Raw genomic sequence first — 17,131 nt, forward strand, 5'->3', positions numbered from 1 at the left:
GCAGGCAGCAGAGAGAAGGCAGGATAAGGACAGTGTGCAGGCAGCAGAGAGATGGCAGGATAAGGACAGTGTGCAGGCAGCAGAGAGATGGCAGGATCAGGACAGTGTGCAGGCAGCAGAGAGATGGCAGGATAAGGACAGTGTGCAGGCAGCAGAGAGATGGCAGGATAAGGACAGTGTGCAGGCAGCAGAGAGATGGCAGGATAAGGACAGTGTGCAGGCAGCAGAGAGATGGCAGGATAAGGACAGTGTGCAGGCAGCAGAGAGATGGCAGGATCAGGACAGTGTGCAGGCAGCAGAGAGAAGGCAGGATAAGGACAGTGTGCAGGCAGCAGAGAGATGGCAGGATCAGGACAGTGTGCAGGCAGCAGAGAGAAGGCAGGATAAGGACAGTGTGCAGGCAGCAGAGAGATGGCAGGATCAGGACAGTGTGCAGGCAGCAGAGAGATGGCAGGATCAGGACAGTGTGCAGGCAGCAGAGAGATGGCAGGATCAGGACAGTGTGCAGGCAGCAGAGAGAAGGCAGGATAAGGACAGTGTGCAGGCAGCAGAGAGATGGCAGGATCAGGACAGTGTGCAGGCAGCAGAGAGATGGCAGGATCAGGACAGTGTGCAGGCAGCAGAGAGATGGCAGGATAAGGACAGTGTGCAGGCAGCATTGAGATGGCAGGATAAGAACAGTGTGCAGGCAGCAGAGAGAAGGCAGGATAAGAACAGTGTGCAGGCAGCAGAGAGATGGCAGGATAAGGACAGTGTGCAGGCAGCAGAGAGAAGGCAGGATCAGGACAGTGTGCAGGCAGCAGAGAGAAGGCAGGATAAGGACAGTGTGCAGGCAGCATTGAGATGGCAGGATCAGGACAGTGTGCAGGCAGCATTGAGATGGCAGGATAAGAACAGTGTGCAGGCCGCAGAGAGAAGGCAGGATAAGGACAGTGTGCAGGCAGCATTGAGATGGCAGGATCAGGACAGTGTGCAGGCAGCATTGAGATGGCAGGATAAGAACAGTGTGCAGGCCGCAGAGAGAAGGCAGGATAAGGACAGTGTGCAGGCAGCATTGAGATGGCAGGATAAGAACAGTGTGCAGGCAGCAGAGAGATGGCAGGATCAGGACAGTGTGCAGGCAGCAGAGAGATGGCAGGATAAGGACAGTGTGCAGGCAGCATTGAGATGGCAGGATAAGAACAGTGTGCAGGCAGCAGAGAGATGGCAGGATCAGGACAGTGTGCAGGCAGCAGGGAGATGGCAGGATAAGGACAGTGTGCAGGCAGCAGAGAGATGGCAGGATGAGGACAGTGTGCAGGCAGCAGGGAGATGGCAGGATAAGGACAGTGTGCAGGCAGCATTGAGATGGCAGGATCAGGACAGTGTGCAGGCAGCAGAGAGATGGCAGGATCAGGACAGTGTGCAGGCAGCAGAGAGATGGCAGGATAAGGACAGTGTGCAGGCAGCAGAGAGATGGCAGGATCAGGACAGTGTGCAGGCAGCAGAGAGATGGCAGGATAAGGACAGTGTGCAGGCAGCAGAGAGATGGCAGGATCAGGACAGTGTGCAGGCAGCAGAGAGATGGCAGGATAAGGACAGTGTGCAGGCAGCAGAGAGAAGGCAGGATAAGAACAGTGTGCAGGCAGCATTGAGATGGCAGGATCAGGACAGTGTGCAGGCAGCAGAGAGATGGCAGGATCAGGACAGTGTGCAGGCAGCAGAGAGATGGCAGGATAAGGACAGTGTGCAGGCAGCAGAGAGATGGCAGGATCAGGACAGTGTGCAGGCAGCAGAGAGATGGCAGGATAAGGACAGTGTGCAGGCAGCAGAGAGATGGCAGGATCAGGACAGTGTGCAGGCAGCAGAGAGATGGCAGGATAAGGACAGTGTGCAGGCAGCAGAGAGATGGCAGGATAAGAACAGTGTGCAGGCAGCAGAGAGATGGCAGGATCAGGACAGTGTGCAGGCAGCAGAGAGATGGCAGGATGAGGACAGTGTGCAGGCAGCAGAGAGATGGCAGGATAAGAACAGTGTGCAGGCAGCAGAGAGAAGGCAGGATGAGAACAGTGTGCAGGCAGCAGAGAGATGGCAGGATAAGAACAGTGTGCAGGCAGCAGAGAGAAGGCAGGATAAGGACAGTGTGCAGGCAGCAGAGAGATGGCAGGATAAGAACAGTGTGCAGGCAGCAGAGAGAAGGCAGGATAAGGACAGTGTGCAGGCAGCAGAGAGATGGCAGGATGAGAACAGTGTGCAGGCAGCAGAGAGATGGCAGGATAAGAACAGTGTGCAGGCAGCAGAGAGAAGGCAGGATAAGGACAGTGTGCAGGCAGCAGAGAGATGGCAGGATCAGGACAGTGTGCAGGCAGCAGAGAGATGGCAGGATCAGGACAGTGTGCAGGCAGCAGAGAGATGGCAGGATGAGGACAGTGTGCAGGCAGCAGAGAGATGGCAGGATGAGGACAGTGTGCAGGCAGCAGAGAGATGGCAGGATGAGGACAGTGTGCAGGCAGCAGAGAGATGGCAGGATGAGGACAGTGTGCAGGCAGCAGGGAGATGGCAGGATAAGGACAGTGTGCAGGCAGCAGGGAGATGGCAGGATGAGGACAGTGTGCAGGCAGCAGAGAGATGGCAGGATAAGAACAGTGTGCAGGCAGCAGAGAGAAGGCAGGATAAGGACAGTGTGCAGGCAGCAGAGAGATGGCAGGATCAGAACAGTGTGCAGGCAGCAGAGAGAAGGCAGGATAAGGACAGTGTGCAGGCAGCAGAGAGATGGCAGGATGAGGACAGTGTGCAGGCAGCAGAGAGATGGCAGGATGAGGACAGTGTGCAGGCAGCAGAGAGATGGCAGGATAAGAACAGTGTGCAGGCAGCAGAGAGAAGGCAGGATGAGAACAGTGTGCAGGCAGCAGAGAGATGGCAGGATCAGGACAGTGTGCAGGCAGCAGAGAGATGGCAGGATCAGGACAGTGTGCAGGCAGCAGAGAGATGGCAGGATAAGGACAGTGTGCAGGCAGCAGAGAGATGGCAGGATAAGGACAGTGTGCAGGCAGCAGGGAGATGGCAGGATAAGAACAGTGTGCAGGCAGCAGAGAGATGGCAGGATCAGGACAGTGTGCAGGCAGCAGAGAGATGGCAGGATCAGGACAGTGTGCAGGCAGCAGAGAGATGGCAGGATCAGGACAGTGTGCAGGCAGCAGAGAGATGGCAGGATAAGGACAGTGTGCAGGCAGCAGAGAGATGGCAGGATAAGGACAGTGTGCAGGCAGCAGAGAGATGGCAGGATAAGGACAGTGTGCAGGCAGCAGAGAGATGGCAGGATAAGGACAGTGTGCAGGCAGCAGAGAGAAGGCAGGATCAGGACAGTGTGCAGGCAGCAGAGAGATGGCAGGATAAGAACAGTGTGCAGGCAGCAGAGAGATGGCAGGATCAGGACAGTGTGCAGGCAGCAGAGAGATGGCAGGATAAGGACAGTGTGCAGGCAGCAGAGAGATGGCAGGATAAGGACAGTGTGCAGGCAGCAGAGAGAAGGCAGGATCAGGACAGTGTGCAGGCAGCAGAGAGATGGCAGGATAAGAACAGTGTGCAGGCAGCAGAGAGATGGCAGGATAAGGACAGTGTGCAGGCAGCAGGGAGATGGCAGGATGAGGACAGTGTGCAGGACCAAGAGGTGAGTTAGAAATTAGGCTGTACTTTAAGATTTACTGTATCATCAAGACAGATATTAGCCTAATAGGCAAATATTTATTTCTGAAGGCTGTTGGAGCTGGGGGGACTGAGAGGGCAGGAATAACACCAGACTGCTGGACCAGACCAGGCTGTTTGTAAATGTATAGGCTTATTACTTTTACTAGTATACTTCTCCTAGGATAATTCCTGGGAGTTATCAAATCCAAAATCTTTTGGATAGGGATAAGGACAATGAGATCTTCTGTATTGATTCTCATTGTGTTGCATGTCCAGACCATGACCGTGTGTTGCACACGTTAGTAAACACCCCTAGCGCATCTTGCACTCTTAACATTGATCCTGGTGGCGACTATTCATATTGGACACGGTAGCGGACCATAATGGTCATAGCAGTGTTATGAAGGCGGTACCCCCCAATTATGGAGGGGTAATTCGCACTCTGCTCACGGCGTCACACAAGGAGGCACAGACAGATGCGGCCGCACGGCGTCACGCACGGGGGGACAGACTGATGCGGCCTCACTGCGTCACGCACGGGGGGACAGACTGATGCAGCCTCACGGCGTCACGCACGGGGGGACAGACTGATGCAGCCTCACGGCGTCACGCACGGGGGGACAGACTGATGCGACCTCACGGCATCACGCACGGGGGGAAAGACATATACGGCTGCACGGCGTCACGCACGGGGGCACAGACAGATACGGCCGCACGGCGTCACGCACGGGGGCACAGACAGATACGGCCGCACGGCGTCACGCACGGGGGGCACAGACAAACTGCAGGTACCCACATGGTTTTACCTGGTACTGTGGGATCAGGGCCAAAGGGTTTGACTGGCTGCTATCAAACGTTAAGACATCAAAGACACCAACACAGTTCACACGCAACCTGGCGGAGAGAAGGGGAGGGAAAGACAGCAGCAACAGTTGGGGGGGGGGGGGGGTGGCAGTACGCAAACAAGATCTTGCCCCTAAAGCCATCATACTCATAAAGTGCATTTCAGATACAAAACTTCCATAATTTCTTTAAAGTGGATCAATTTGGCTACCCTGAGTTGCTCAAGCAGCAGCAGTATGAAGCAGAGAGAGGACAACTTCATTACTCTCAGGAAAGAGAGCACCTCTGTACCTCCACCTTTAAGGGAGCCTCCCCTTTAATGAGCACAGAGAGCTGGCAGAAAGACAGCTTGCTGAGGGCATGTGAGAGTGCCTAGAAGGGAAAACCCCGTTTAATGTGGAAGACAGCTGGCAGAAACACAGCGGCTGTCTAGCTGACAAGTGTGCTGAGGCTGTGCGTCAAACATGCCAAGGCACAGACAGGAGTGGCGTACCTTTGCAGCAAATCGTGGTTTATTTGACCACACCAGTCAGCCCAGAAAGAGGAACCATGAAGAGATGTAAGTTTTCACTTCCTCATTGAGAGTCTTGACCCCCCCAACCACAGCTCCCCCCACAGTTCTACCTGGTCTTCCCGGTGATGATGATCTTGCTGGGCTCCATGAGTCTGCAGGCCAGGCCAGCAGTGTGAATGGTGCGCAGTGCCGAGCTCAACTGCACAATGTAGGCCCAGATGAGTGACTCGGGCAGCAAGCCGGCGTGCTGCCGGGGCGGGGGAGGTTCGTGCTGGCCAGCTGGGGACATGGGGAAAGGGGACACGCTCAGGGACATGGAGGGAGGAGGGGACAGGCTCAGGGACACGGGGGGAGGAGGAGGGTACAGGCTTAGGGCCATGAGGAGGGAGAACAGAGACACTCAACCACACAGGGGGCAAAGGGGACACACTCAGGGACACAGAGACACTGAAGCTAGTGCCTTGCTGCCACCCACGATGTACAGCATCATATCTGCAGGTGTCAGACACCACCGCCCCTTCCCACCACCCCGATTGTAGCTTTCTGTTCCTGACAGGGCTAAATGAGGGGGGGGGGGAGAGTCTCAGCAGCGGGGGAGGGGGTTACAAACCACACAGCACCTGCACAAGGCCAGGCCTGATGTCCCCATTGTGATATGGGCCATGAGCCTAGCGGCCTAACCCTAACCCTCGGAGATGCAAAAATACAGCGCAGTGGCGGCCTGACGACTCACCCCACTTCCTCTTGGTGAAGTAGCAGTCGGCTGTGGGGTTGTTAAAGTGCCGGGCGGCCATGGTTTCTGCACCAGCGTGGAAGTCGTAGGAGAAGACCAGGGCTGTGGGGGTGGGGTGGGGGGGGCATTAAACAAAGAAAGACAACAGGCAGGCAGACAGCGGCACAGAGGACGTTTTTCCACCGTACCAGGTGTAGTACTTTTGAATGGCATTTTCCCTTTTCCAGTACCAGTAACAAACATTCCAGTACCTAAAGTACCAAACCAGCTGGGATACTTCTTTGGTACTTAGGCACTTTGGGGAGAGACTTACAAATGCTTTGTTTGTGAATTGGTTATACAAATAGCCTGCCTCTGAAACACAATGCAGGCGTCATCTGAAAAAAAAAGCTACAAAATCAGAAAACAACAGAGTTTAAAAAAGTAGTAATAATGTTTGCTTCAACAAATGAAGAGACTGAAGCTATAATATACTATTTTCCCAGTATCGCAATGTGATTTTGTTGTAATAAGTACTGGGGTATTTATAAAGCAAAAAGGAGTTTTGTACGAACCCACCAAGAAGTGATGTAAACAAAAAGGATGAAAATGATTAAGATTGTCCCAGAGAACACATGCAGTGCCCATGCAAAAGCAGCAGAGGTACCGGATGTGCGGGTTTCAGGCTCACTTTCAATATTCAAGTCTAGACTAAAAACACACCTATTTAGTTTAGCTTATAGGGACACTAGTTCTAGCTCTAGCTAGCTTCTCACTCCCAGTTAAACCTATAGTGTGAGGTGTAGAGCTGGGTGGGGATCGGTGCCATTGGCTTTGGATAAACTGAATTGACAGTGCTGTCACTCTAGCTTCACAATTGCTTGTGGGATTGGAGTGCTGACATTTCAGGGACTCCCCATGCCTGCATTCCCACCTGCCTCTCCCTCCTACTTATGCTGCCATAGCCATATCTGCTGGAGCATTGCACTTCATATTGCACTCATCTAACTTTTAGCACTGCCTATAGTCTCCCTTACTTTGACTAATTGCATTTATTTCCACCACCTTCTCCTGGGGGTGCTGCCTGGAGCCCTCAATCTATCAAGATGTCCAGCACACCCTGCAACATGTGACGTCGCCACTACCAATGACGTCCGTGCATCCAGCTCACCGTTCTGCCTGTGTCATCTTCCTTGTATGACCCACTCCCTGCCTTCTGGCTGCCTGGCAATTGGAGGGAGTGGTGGCACCGGCTTGTCATCTCCCCCCTGCTCCCGGTTTGTGTTTCAGATTTAACTGTATTTGACTCTCCCTGCCGGCCCCTGGAGGATGGGCTCCCCCTTTGAGTCTGGTCCCTCCCAAGGTTTCTTCCTTCTGGGGAGTTTTTCCTTGCCACTGTCACCTATGGCTTACTCACTGGGGGCTTTGGGTGGGGATGCTGTAAAGCGCTTTGGGACAATGTAATGTTGTGATAATGCGCTATACAAAAATAAATTTGTTGTTGTTGTAAACTTTATTTTTATTTTTTTTACATACACTACATAATCGTGAAAGGGAACAACTATTAAAAGCGCAAGCTTGCAAATTTTTTTTTCTTATGACAGAGTAAAAAAACTTAACCCCCTGCGCTATAATGTCCAGAGAGTATGAAGGTGTGAAAAAGTCTGATTTCAGCCCAGCTGACTCTCGCCGTTCCTGCGATGTGTGAACTGCATGTGCAATGCAATGCTGGTATTAATATCTCACATCGTCCAGCTCTATAATATACTACATTGATTTATCAAATTCAGTACCAGTTTTTACGCCAGTGGAAAACCAACACCTTGAAGTACGGTACCTGGTGCAGCAGAAAAGACAGACAAAGACAAAGACAAACATACCAGTGTTTTCTCTAGGATTTTTTTCTGCAGCGGGCCCGACCCCCTCCCACACCCCCCAAAAAGGGTTTCATTGCACCTGGGTCGTGTCTATGCACAGTAACGTGGCAGTCCAATTGAATATCAGGTATTAAATATGCAATAATATGATAGCCTGTGTTTAGTCTTCACCTTGTGTACTTCTCTCCTCTCCTCCTTCCCTCACTTTTGCTTCACGCGCCTTCATTACTCTTGCCTGTCTATTTGTGTTACCTGGCTAACTGTATTATATTTCAGACCGAGTAACATTAAGAAATTCTCTCACATCACAAATATCTGATCATGCAATCAGTAAGAACATTAAGATTGTAACAGCCACCTCTAATGTTACATATTGTAGAACCAAAGCATTTTTTCTTCAAAACTTCAGTACATAGCTGAGAACTTTGAGCCCCTCTACAGCTAAAGTAACGTTACCTGACTATCTTCCTCATCAACATCAGGCACCTTTCTCTTCTTACTCTTCTATTTTAACAAACTCATCTGAAAATGCAATCAAGAATATTTTAATACATAGATCGTACAAACAGCGTTGGAAATTATTTTACTGATGATAATATAAATAGCGTTACCAGTATTATGAATCACTGAGTTTGCTAATGTTAGCATTAGGATAGCTGGACCATTATTTCAGGATATATTAATAATAAATAGTTGGCCATGAATATCAAGAGAGAATTGAATCACATTACGAATGTTCTTTCAAACTGAAAAATCTAACTTAACATTAGCTAGTTAAATCTACCTTTATCTCACTTCTCTCTCTGTCTTTTTCTCTTTTTTTCTCTCTCCCGCTCGTCAGACGCATAGACCATAGACATCCAACTGGGTCAGGTGCATGCAAGGATGCACGTCGTCATGTGTCTCCACTTCCTGTATCCTTTGTTTCAAACTGAAAGCCCTCTGCAGAATTGTGTAATCATGACATTGTGTAATCATGACTGACAGACAGAGACAGACACAGACAGACAGACAGACAGACAGACAGACAGAAACAAACATAGGTACATAGAGGCAGGCAGACAGACAGAGAGCACTCACAGTGGTCTCCGAAGGCCTTGGTGGTGAAGACCTCTCTGAGCGTGACAAAGTTTGAGTGCTGAATCTTCCTCCACATGTCCACCAGCATCATACACTTGGTGTTCATCAGCCTGAAGCCTGAACACACAGAGCACCTGGGATGTAATGGATGCCATGGGAGCTGGCACCCTCAGCAGGGCCCCATGTGACCACCCTCCTCCCTACCGTGAATCCTCCTCAGGCAGTAGGGCAGGTCATCTTTGCTGTTAACTGCTTTGTAACAGGAAGTGATGTAATTGAAGCTGCTGGTTTTCTGCAGCCGGTTGGGAGGAGGCAGGGGCTCCAGAGGAAACAGGCTGTGGTAGTTATCAACCTCAGTCGGGACATCTGAGTAAACAAAAAGCAAGCATAACCTTCTTGACGGTGTGTGCAGCAAAACACATTTTACAGTATTACAATGCAACACGCTTCAGGCCCACAAGCAGGGCCGTCACACACTAAAATGCTGACCTGCGCAGCACTGATGTAACCAGCACACTCACGCAGACAGAAGCAGCTTGACAGCTCCAGCATGATGCTCGCGCAGAGTGGCCTGTAAACATGAGCCGCACGGAGCAGAACCTCCGATGTACCAGGTACAAAACAAACGGGTTTCAGCAGGACCCAGTTGACGGGCCAGACCACCCTGTCCCAGAATAGGACACCCTGAGCAGCCAGTGTGGGGCAGGGCCCAGAACAGCAAGGGGCTCTCTGCACCACTAACACAGGTTGACACACATCAGTGGAGCGGCCTGATGGAACATATGCCACCAGCGCAGGCAGCTCTGATCATATGGCCTCAGTCACATGATGCCTCACCTAGGTTCTCAGCCTGGTCGATTTGCGCCATGGTTATCAGGTGCCTGTTGATTAGCTCCTGCAGAATGGGACACGCCACCAATCAGCGTTACTGCTAGGTAATCACAGTTACCAGTCAATCAGTAGCGACTGCCTTCAACACTGCCACATGAGCAGTGTTGGCAGAGCTACCCAATCACAATATGCATTATGGCTAGAGAGCATGCAATCTGCACAGAACATGGTGCAAAAAATGTGTACCGAAGCACATGGTCCATTCCACATTCTTACCCCCCCTCTACCCCCAAGGCGGGAGAAACACCTGGCGAAGCTCATCAGCCATGAAGAAGGATGGGGCATTGGCCTTGGGCTGCATGTAGGCCACGTGGGGGGGCGTGGGGGGATAGATGTGGAAGGTAGGAAACACCTGGGAGGGGGGAAGGAAGGCACACAGTCAGCAGGGGTCCAGCATCACAGGCAAAACACAGGGAAAACACAGGGGGAACACAGGGGGAACACAGGGGGAACACAGGGGGAACACAGGGGGAACACAGTCACGTACCAGCCCCGCCATCGGGGAGGGTGTGCTGTCCGTGTAAAAGTAAGTCGTCCCACCCACTGTCTCCTTCTGGATCACATGACCTCCCACGGCTCCCGTGGCCGCCAGGTCTCCCAGGGCTGTGTAGCTGGCAGCCCCGGGGTAAGGGCTGGGTGTGTGGCTCCGACGACGGGGGGCTGGGGAGGTGTGGGGGGTGATTTTGGGCGAGTGGAGCGGGGAGGAGCCAGCAGACAGGGACATGCCTAAGGGGGGAGGGGTCAAAAGGATAATCACCCAAAACACAGTGACAACAAAAGCTTGGGGGGGGGGGGTCACAGCCAGAGCCGGGGACCAACCTGGGGCTAGGCTGGAGGCAGTAGTGCTGCCCATGCCTGAGTGCGAAAAGAGTGGGGAGGAGAAGGGGGGGGCACCGGAAAGAGGCACAGAGGCCAGGCAAGAGCCTGGGGCTGTCTTGGGGACGAACTCGCTGGCGGCTGGATTCGGAGCCTGCAGGAGACGCCAGGACAGGCAGCCTGTCAGACAACATGGGACAGCCACGCATTGACACACACACACACACACACACACACACACACACACACACAAAGGACAGGGGTGTGTGGGACAGCTGTGCGCACACGGGATGGGGTCTCACCTTTCTCCTTTGCGACAGGCTCAGAGCACCGAAGTCCCCAAAGAGAGTCGATACAGGGGAATTACCTGGATCTACAAGGAGGATGGAGCGATAGCGTGAGGCTCACAAAGTAGGAGTGAGTTTGAGCATATATCTGTCTGTCTGTCTGTCTGTCTGTGTCTCTCACCGTGTGTGCTGTAGTTCTTCATACTGTCATTGAGGAGACTTGGAGAGCTGCTGCTGCTGGTCATCCTCTACACAAGAATAATAAGAGTACCACATTCATACAAAATAAAATCTCACATACCAGGCTAGCCATTTAATGAAAGTCTAACCCTCATTAACATCCGTACTTTCCCACACATTAGGTTTAATACATGCAGGGAACTTTCCAGTAGAACTGTCAGACAAGTACCTGCATCATGGGGAATTTGGGCTCTGCAGGACTGCCAAACCCATTGACTCCAATAAAGCTGCTGCTGAAGTAGGAGTTAGTCAGGCTGGATTCAGTCAGGGCTCCACCATCCATCCCAGGGACTGCAGGAGAAAAGTGGACATCACACTCCCATAATGCAGTTGCAACACTCATCTATAGATGCTTCCAACAGCAGAGCCACCCATAGGGAACGACTAAGGGAACAACACCTCTCTAAGGCACCAGCTTCTGGGTGTGACATTCACAGCGATAGCACAAATTCGCACAAAGGTTTTGTTGCAACCAACCAGTTGAGTGTAAACAGTTGCAGTCATTTAGTACTGATGGTTGAAACAAAACCTTGGTCTGGATTTGTACTTTCCACATATGTCTGTAATGGATTATTTTTGTAACTTCCCCAAAACTGTTCCCCAGTAGGAAATAAGCTGAAGGCTGAAGCTGCTATGTGCCCAAATCATTAATGACACAGACCGTAGCTTCAGGGGAAAAAAAATCCGACAAGGGTGCAAAAGTCAAACTGCTATTTTTTTAATGTTCACATAACAACCGTTAACTTCTAGGTTGAATACAGGATTGGGACAAGTGCAGATCGTGGTGTGTCCATATATTGAAGGCAATGACACAGTTGTGTTTAACGCTAAAAAACCTTGGAACCGGAATACGTTTACCATTATCCAAAGAAAAATGCATTGTCAGGGGCGTGGAGTCAGCTATCAAACGCCAATCACAGTCGGAACAGCAGTGGGCGCCCGCGGGAGCGACCAATCGCAGGCCGCAGTGGTGATGACGCGCCGGCCCCAGCCGAACGGCTGGATGAATGGGGATGTAAACAGAGTGTGGGAAGGAGAGAGACCACCGACTAACGGTGGGACGAGCGACACGGGACGTGGGTACAGCGCTGGGGAAAGGGACACGCTGGCCGCGCGGTCCCCGGCTGAAGCCTCATACACAAAGCGTGTTAGTAACGAGAGATGGCACCAAGCAGCCCATCGTAAACCGCTTTCCGCCGTAACTCTCCACTACCGCGGAGCCCCGGCGTGTAAACACAGTGGTGAGCCCGCGGGGCGCTGAGGGTCCCCGCCGGGAAGGCAGACGGAGATGCGGGGCTACTCTGGGGCCGTTTCAATAATGACAATACTGACAGCTCCCAGTAAGAACAATAAGAGACCGGACACCAGCATCGGAGCGCATCGGGGCCCCTGCGGACTCACGGCTCAGCAGCTGTCCGTCCAGAAGCGCGCCTCCAGCCCCCACCGAGTCGTTCTTCTTGGGTACGTTTGCACCCGCAGCGGCCGAGGCGGATCCTCCTAGCGGGTAGGCAGCGGTCCCGGCAGCGCTACTCAGGGCCAAAGGGGCCGGAACGCTCGCGCCGCCGTGCGCCGACAGGCCGGCCGCGGACGGCTCTTCGTGCAGGAACTGACACTCGTCTCCATAAAAGCAGGTCTTGTCTTTTGCGTAGTAGCGGCAGAGCTTCACCTTGGCGCAGGGAACGGCGGCCCCCCCAAGCGCGGCGGCGGAAGCTGGAAGCCCGCTATTCATGACAGTGCTGCCGCCCCAATGCGCTGGAGCCTAGAGGGACGCCGTGCATCAGCAGCGAAATGGCGGGCGGCCGCTTTGAATTATCCAGCCACAGGGCCGACAGAGGCGCATAAAACTCTAGGCATCGACTATTCAGCGGCACCACAAAGGTGCTCGAATATATGGCCAGCGACGATGCGAGTGAAGGCGAACAGGCGCTCGGGCTTATTTTTCCTTCTCTTCCTACGAGCACAGGGCGCGATGCATTATGGGTATATAGACAGGGCTGCCAGCCCGGCTCTCTGGGCTTTTTTCCCCTCGCTTTCTATGAGCAGAGGCGCGGTGCATTATGGGGGCATATAATCGGAGGTCTTGTCCACCATGCAAGACCAGCGTTTGTTTCATGGCCACTCCTTGGCTTTTTTTGCTGATGATGGCATTAATGTGTCATATTGCGATGCAAATTATACTGAAAAACATGAACATTTTTTTTGTCTAAGACTTTTGTACAGTACTGTGTATATGTTTAAATATACAGTACAGATATTTTATGGGTTCCACTGAAATAAAGGTAGCTGATTACGAGAAAGATCTCGGTATGTATGTTGATGCTTCCATGTCCCACTCTCGCCAATGTGGGGAAGCAATAAAAAAGGCGAACAGAATGTTGGGTTATATCTCTAGATGTGTGGAGTTTAAGTCAAGGGAGGTGATGTTACACTTATATAATTCCTTGGTAAGACCCCACCTAGAATACTGTGTGCAGGTTTGGTCACCATACCTCAAGAAGGACATTGCTGCCTTAGAAAAGGTGCAACGAAGAGCTACGAGAATGATTCCTGGTCTTAGAGGAATGTCTTACGAGGAGAGGTTAGCGGAACTGAATCTGTTCAGCCTTGAGCAAAGGAGACTAAGGGGGGATATGATTCAGGTCTATAAGATTCTAACGGGTCTGGATGCTGTTCAGCCAAATGACTATTTCAATATTAGTCTAAATACTAGAACTCGTGGCCATAAGTGGAAATTAGCGGGAGAACATTTTAAAACAAATTTGAGGAAGCACTTCTTTACACAGCGTGTAGTCAGAGTATGGAATAGTCTTCCTGCTATTGTAGTGGAAGCTAAAACCATGGGTTCCTTTAAATCAGAGCTAGATAAGATTTTAACAACTCTGAGCTATTAGCTAAGTTCTCCCCAAACGAGCTTGATGGGCCGAATGGCCTCCTCTCGTTTGTAAATTTCTTATGTTCTTATGTTCTTATATATATATATATATATATATATATATATATATATATATATATATATATATATATATATATATAATGTGTCTTTGTGTGTGCTGTTTTTGGGGTAGTAAGTGTACATTTGCTCAGAACGAGCACCATAATTTAACCTTACAACACGTACAAATTCTGTGTAACATTAGTAAAACTAGTAAAAGTTCTTATATGCTCTCCCAAAAGGTACTGACATCTAGTTGAACAGTTCCAAAACCTCTCCTCAGGGGCATCCCAGCCATTCCATGTACTTGTTACATTTAGCCATGAACTCACTGATTTAATTAACCTAAATAGTAAAATAAAAATAATAATAAAAAATAAGATATTGGTTAGTAATACGAAGTGTGTTTGTGGTCGTGTCATGGGTCACAATACATTCAAGTATTGCAAAGTTGCTGGAAACGTGTGTGTGTGTGCACATTGCATATTTAGAATATAGAATGAATACTCATGTTCAAACGAGTGACTGTTTTTTCTTGGATTGTTAACTCCGCACTGGGACCCGCATACTTAAGCCAAGCACTATTCTTCATATCAGAATGTGTAAACTTCGAAAAACGAGGTAATGCTCAGCTCAATGATAGACAAAATCATTAAGGGCAAGTCTCCTGACTCACGGTTTTACCTTGAGGAATCTTGTGCATATTACAAAAAGATGCAAAAAGTTCAGATAAACAGTACAAAACGGCCCCAAGTGATCAATTATTTAAATTACTTTAAACAATTTAAACAACGCGTCCACTGGTCAAGCTCAGGGTGTCTGCAAACTAAACAAAGAAACAAAGGAAAAGAAATTAATAGAATCGGTACGAACGACCGCCGCCCCCCCCCCCCCCACGAAAAGAGGTGGACCCCCGCTGGCACCCAGCGTCACCCAACCATGACGACATAAGCCGGACTTAATTTCATTTCACTTAAGTGATACTTACTTCTGCTCGCATATGCGGATACTGTTAACCATGACCCGAAGAGTTGTGGAGCTCTGCGCTATGATTGGTGAGTTGAAGATGAAAATCTCATCTGCAATTAGGCCAATTAAATTTAGTAGTCCAGTTATTGCATTAAATTTTAATATAAAATTATACATCGGGTCATTTCCCACTCACCTTTTGAGCGTAAGCAATCTGCAAAGGCATTGGTGAAGTATACATATGATGCGTCGTAGAATGTCTGTTTTGAAAAGTTATATGATGATGTTTTTTCACCACTTCCAGTTGCGCAGCTTACGCTTACCGTATATGGCCAAGGGAGCAAAGCGGTTCGCTGTTTCCTGGACCGGAGAGTGAGTGATTTTCGGCTGCTTTCCGTATAAAGCCGCGTCGTTCTGGATGTTCCTATTCTGCATTCTCATGCACAGAAACGGTAACACCTTTGGATGCGTCCGTGGTCGTTGCTAGGGCTGTTTTACAGCCCACCCCCACCCAGTGTACATTAATTCGTTTAAATAGGTTTGGCTCCCCAATTCATAGTGACTAACCTGCATGTATCCAAGTTTGAGCCCGTCTGTTGGTTCCTCTGATTATACACTGATGCATGCCGGAACCAGTTTTCCTCAAATTTAGTCTGGGAAATTCTCATATAAACGTTTAATTGCAAAGCCCTATATACTATGATTTAGCTATTATTGTAGTGGGGTGATCGTCGGGGTTGCCAGCTTTGGTCAGCTAATGTCACTAATTGTAGGTTTATAATGGAATGATATAGATTTGCCGTAAGATTGCTTGCGTGACAGTCTGAAAGGGTGAGTGTCATGTCATATGCATGAGAGCTGGCCTCCCAGGTCACAGTGGCTCAGACTGCTGGTCTTAGAGGTTCGAATCCCATCAAATCCCACCTGCAGGCTCCTGACATCATGCAAGTTTCCCCGCCAAGTGCAAAGACATGCAGTCAGCCTTCTCTGAAGTTCCCGTGGTGTATGAGCATAATTGAGTACCAGCCCTGCTTTGGACTGGTGTCTCAGCCTATTATCCAGTGGATGGCAAGGGTTCCTGTGACATTGGCCAGAGTAAGCAGTTAGATGATGGATGGATGATTAGCACTTCCAGTATTATTTTCTTATTAATAATAATAATAATAATAATAATAATAATAAAATGAAAAACTGTATTACTTTGCCAACAAAGGTTTTTAGACTGTTGGTATGTTTAGCCTGAATTCTGTTGAACCAGTATCAGAATGCAGGGGCATTGCTAGAGATTTTGGGCTCCCCCAGTCCAAACCAGTCCAGGTATTTTCCAAATTTTCTAGGCCCCCTGTCATTCAGGGGCCCTTGGAATCGTCCTAACTTTCCCCCAAATTACGGTACCCCTGTAAGAATGTATTTTCTAAAGGAGCCTTTAAAGCACTTATGTAAGTTGCTCTGGCTAAGGGTGTTTGTCTAATGCTGTAACGATTGTAAATCTGTTCAATGTTACGCAGCTCTCTGCGTATGTCAGTATAGTTTCACGATTATTGTGTCATATTGTGATGTGCATTGTACTGAATATGTGCAGCCAGACTGTATACTGTACATCAGTGGTTCTCAAACTTTTTCAGCAGGAGGCCCCCTTGTGTAGGGTGAATCCTTTTGTGGCCCCCCTCCTCAAAAAAAAAATCATGACGCAAAACATCCTCAAACTTACAATTTTACTTAATTTTAGATTTTAGATTCTGTTTGTAGTCTTTATTTCTCTGGTTTGTTAAATTTACATTTCACAAAATATAACATTGTATTAAAACAGTTTTGACAGTAAAACTAACATTGTCTGAAAAGTGCAACAAAAGTACTGAATACTGAACAGTAATTTATGATGTCCATAGCAGCGTAGTGTGCTACGTAAAATTTATATTTACATTTTTTTTATACTTCTATTTTTTTTTAAATACATTATATTTTACATAGGTTGACAAGCCTGATTTACATACAGGTAATTTTTTTTTTAGATTCTACAATTTCGATGCGGCCCCCCAGGGGGCCATGGCCCCCAGTTTGAGAACCACTGCTGTACATATAGAAATGCATAGAAGTGCATTAAATCCTGCTACTGGCTCAGGGTGAGCAGTTGCAAATTCTCCATGCTGGCTGATATTGTGAGTGTGGTCATGTGGGAACCAAATGTAGTAAGTTTGACAAAAACAGTCATTTTAATCTTGTGAGGACATTTTCTGGTCAATATTTGAACTCAGTATTTTAAAAATCTGTAACTGCAATCAAATAACTGAAGTAGCCAAAAGT

At 49.4% G+C, this 17,131-nt stretch overlaps 2 protein-coding genes across 4 annotated transcripts in view; one reads left to right on the plus strand and one right to left on the minus strand.

Annotated features, from left to right (window-relative positions):
- The window catches only part of pan3 (poly(A) specific ribonuclease subunit PAN3), an 18,739-nt gene extending 5,802 nt beyond the window's left edge, over positions 1 to 12,937 (minus strand). The window contains exons 1-13 of the mRNA XM_072711364.1: positions 12,328 to 12,937; positions 11,096 to 11,217; positions 10,868 to 10,934; positions 10,702 to 10,772; positions 10,403 to 10,553; positions 10,071 to 10,309; positions 9,831 to 9,935; positions 9,530 to 9,587; positions 8,897 to 9,058; positions 8,693 to 8,809; positions 5,757 to 5,858; positions 5,134 to 5,302; positions 4,473 to 4,560 (exon numbers count right to left, since the gene is read on the minus strand). Coding sequence (XP_072567465.1) covers positions 4,473 to 4,560; positions 5,134 to 5,302; positions 5,757 to 5,858; positions 8,693 to 8,809; positions 8,897 to 9,058; positions 9,530 to 9,587; positions 9,831 to 9,935; positions 10,071 to 10,309; positions 10,403 to 10,553; positions 10,702 to 10,772; positions 10,868 to 10,934; positions 11,096 to 11,217; positions 12,328 to 12,655 — 1,779 coding nt within the window. The 5' untranslated portion in view covers positions 12,656 to 12,937. The remainder of the gene's footprint in view (positions 1 to 4,472; positions 4,561 to 5,133; positions 5,303 to 5,756; positions 5,859 to 8,692; positions 8,810 to 8,896; positions 9,059 to 9,529; positions 9,588 to 9,830; positions 9,936 to 10,070; positions 10,310 to 10,402; positions 10,554 to 10,701; positions 10,773 to 10,867; positions 10,935 to 11,095; positions 11,218 to 12,327) is intronic.
- The window catches only part of flt3 (fms related receptor tyrosine kinase 3), a 19,578-nt gene continuing 14,347 nt past the window's right edge, over positions 11,901 to 17,131 (plus strand). Inside the window, exons 1-2 of one of the 3 annotated variants that reach the window (XM_023802754.2) lie at positions 14,826 to 14,913; positions 15,132 to 15,199. In XM_023802754.2, the coding sequence (XP_023658522.1) occupies positions 14,859 to 14,913; positions 15,132 to 15,199 (123 nt within the window). In that variant the 5' untranslated portion in view covers positions 14,826 to 14,858. Of the gene's footprint in view, positions 12,388 to 14,825; positions 14,914 to 15,131; positions 15,280 to 17,131 lie in introns of those variants that run through there. The other 2 variants (XM_072711362.1, XM_072711363.1) reach the window with 2 other exon arrangements.

Source organism: Paramormyrops kingsleyae, chromosome 4 (assembly GCF_048594095.1).
Source record: "Paramormyrops kingsleyae isolate MSU_618 chromosome 4, PKINGS_0.4, whole genome shotgun sequence".
In the NCBI taxonomy this organism is placed as follows: domain Eukaryota; kingdom Metazoa; phylum Chordata; class Actinopteri; order Osteoglossiformes; family Mormyridae; genus Paramormyrops; species Paramormyrops kingsleyae.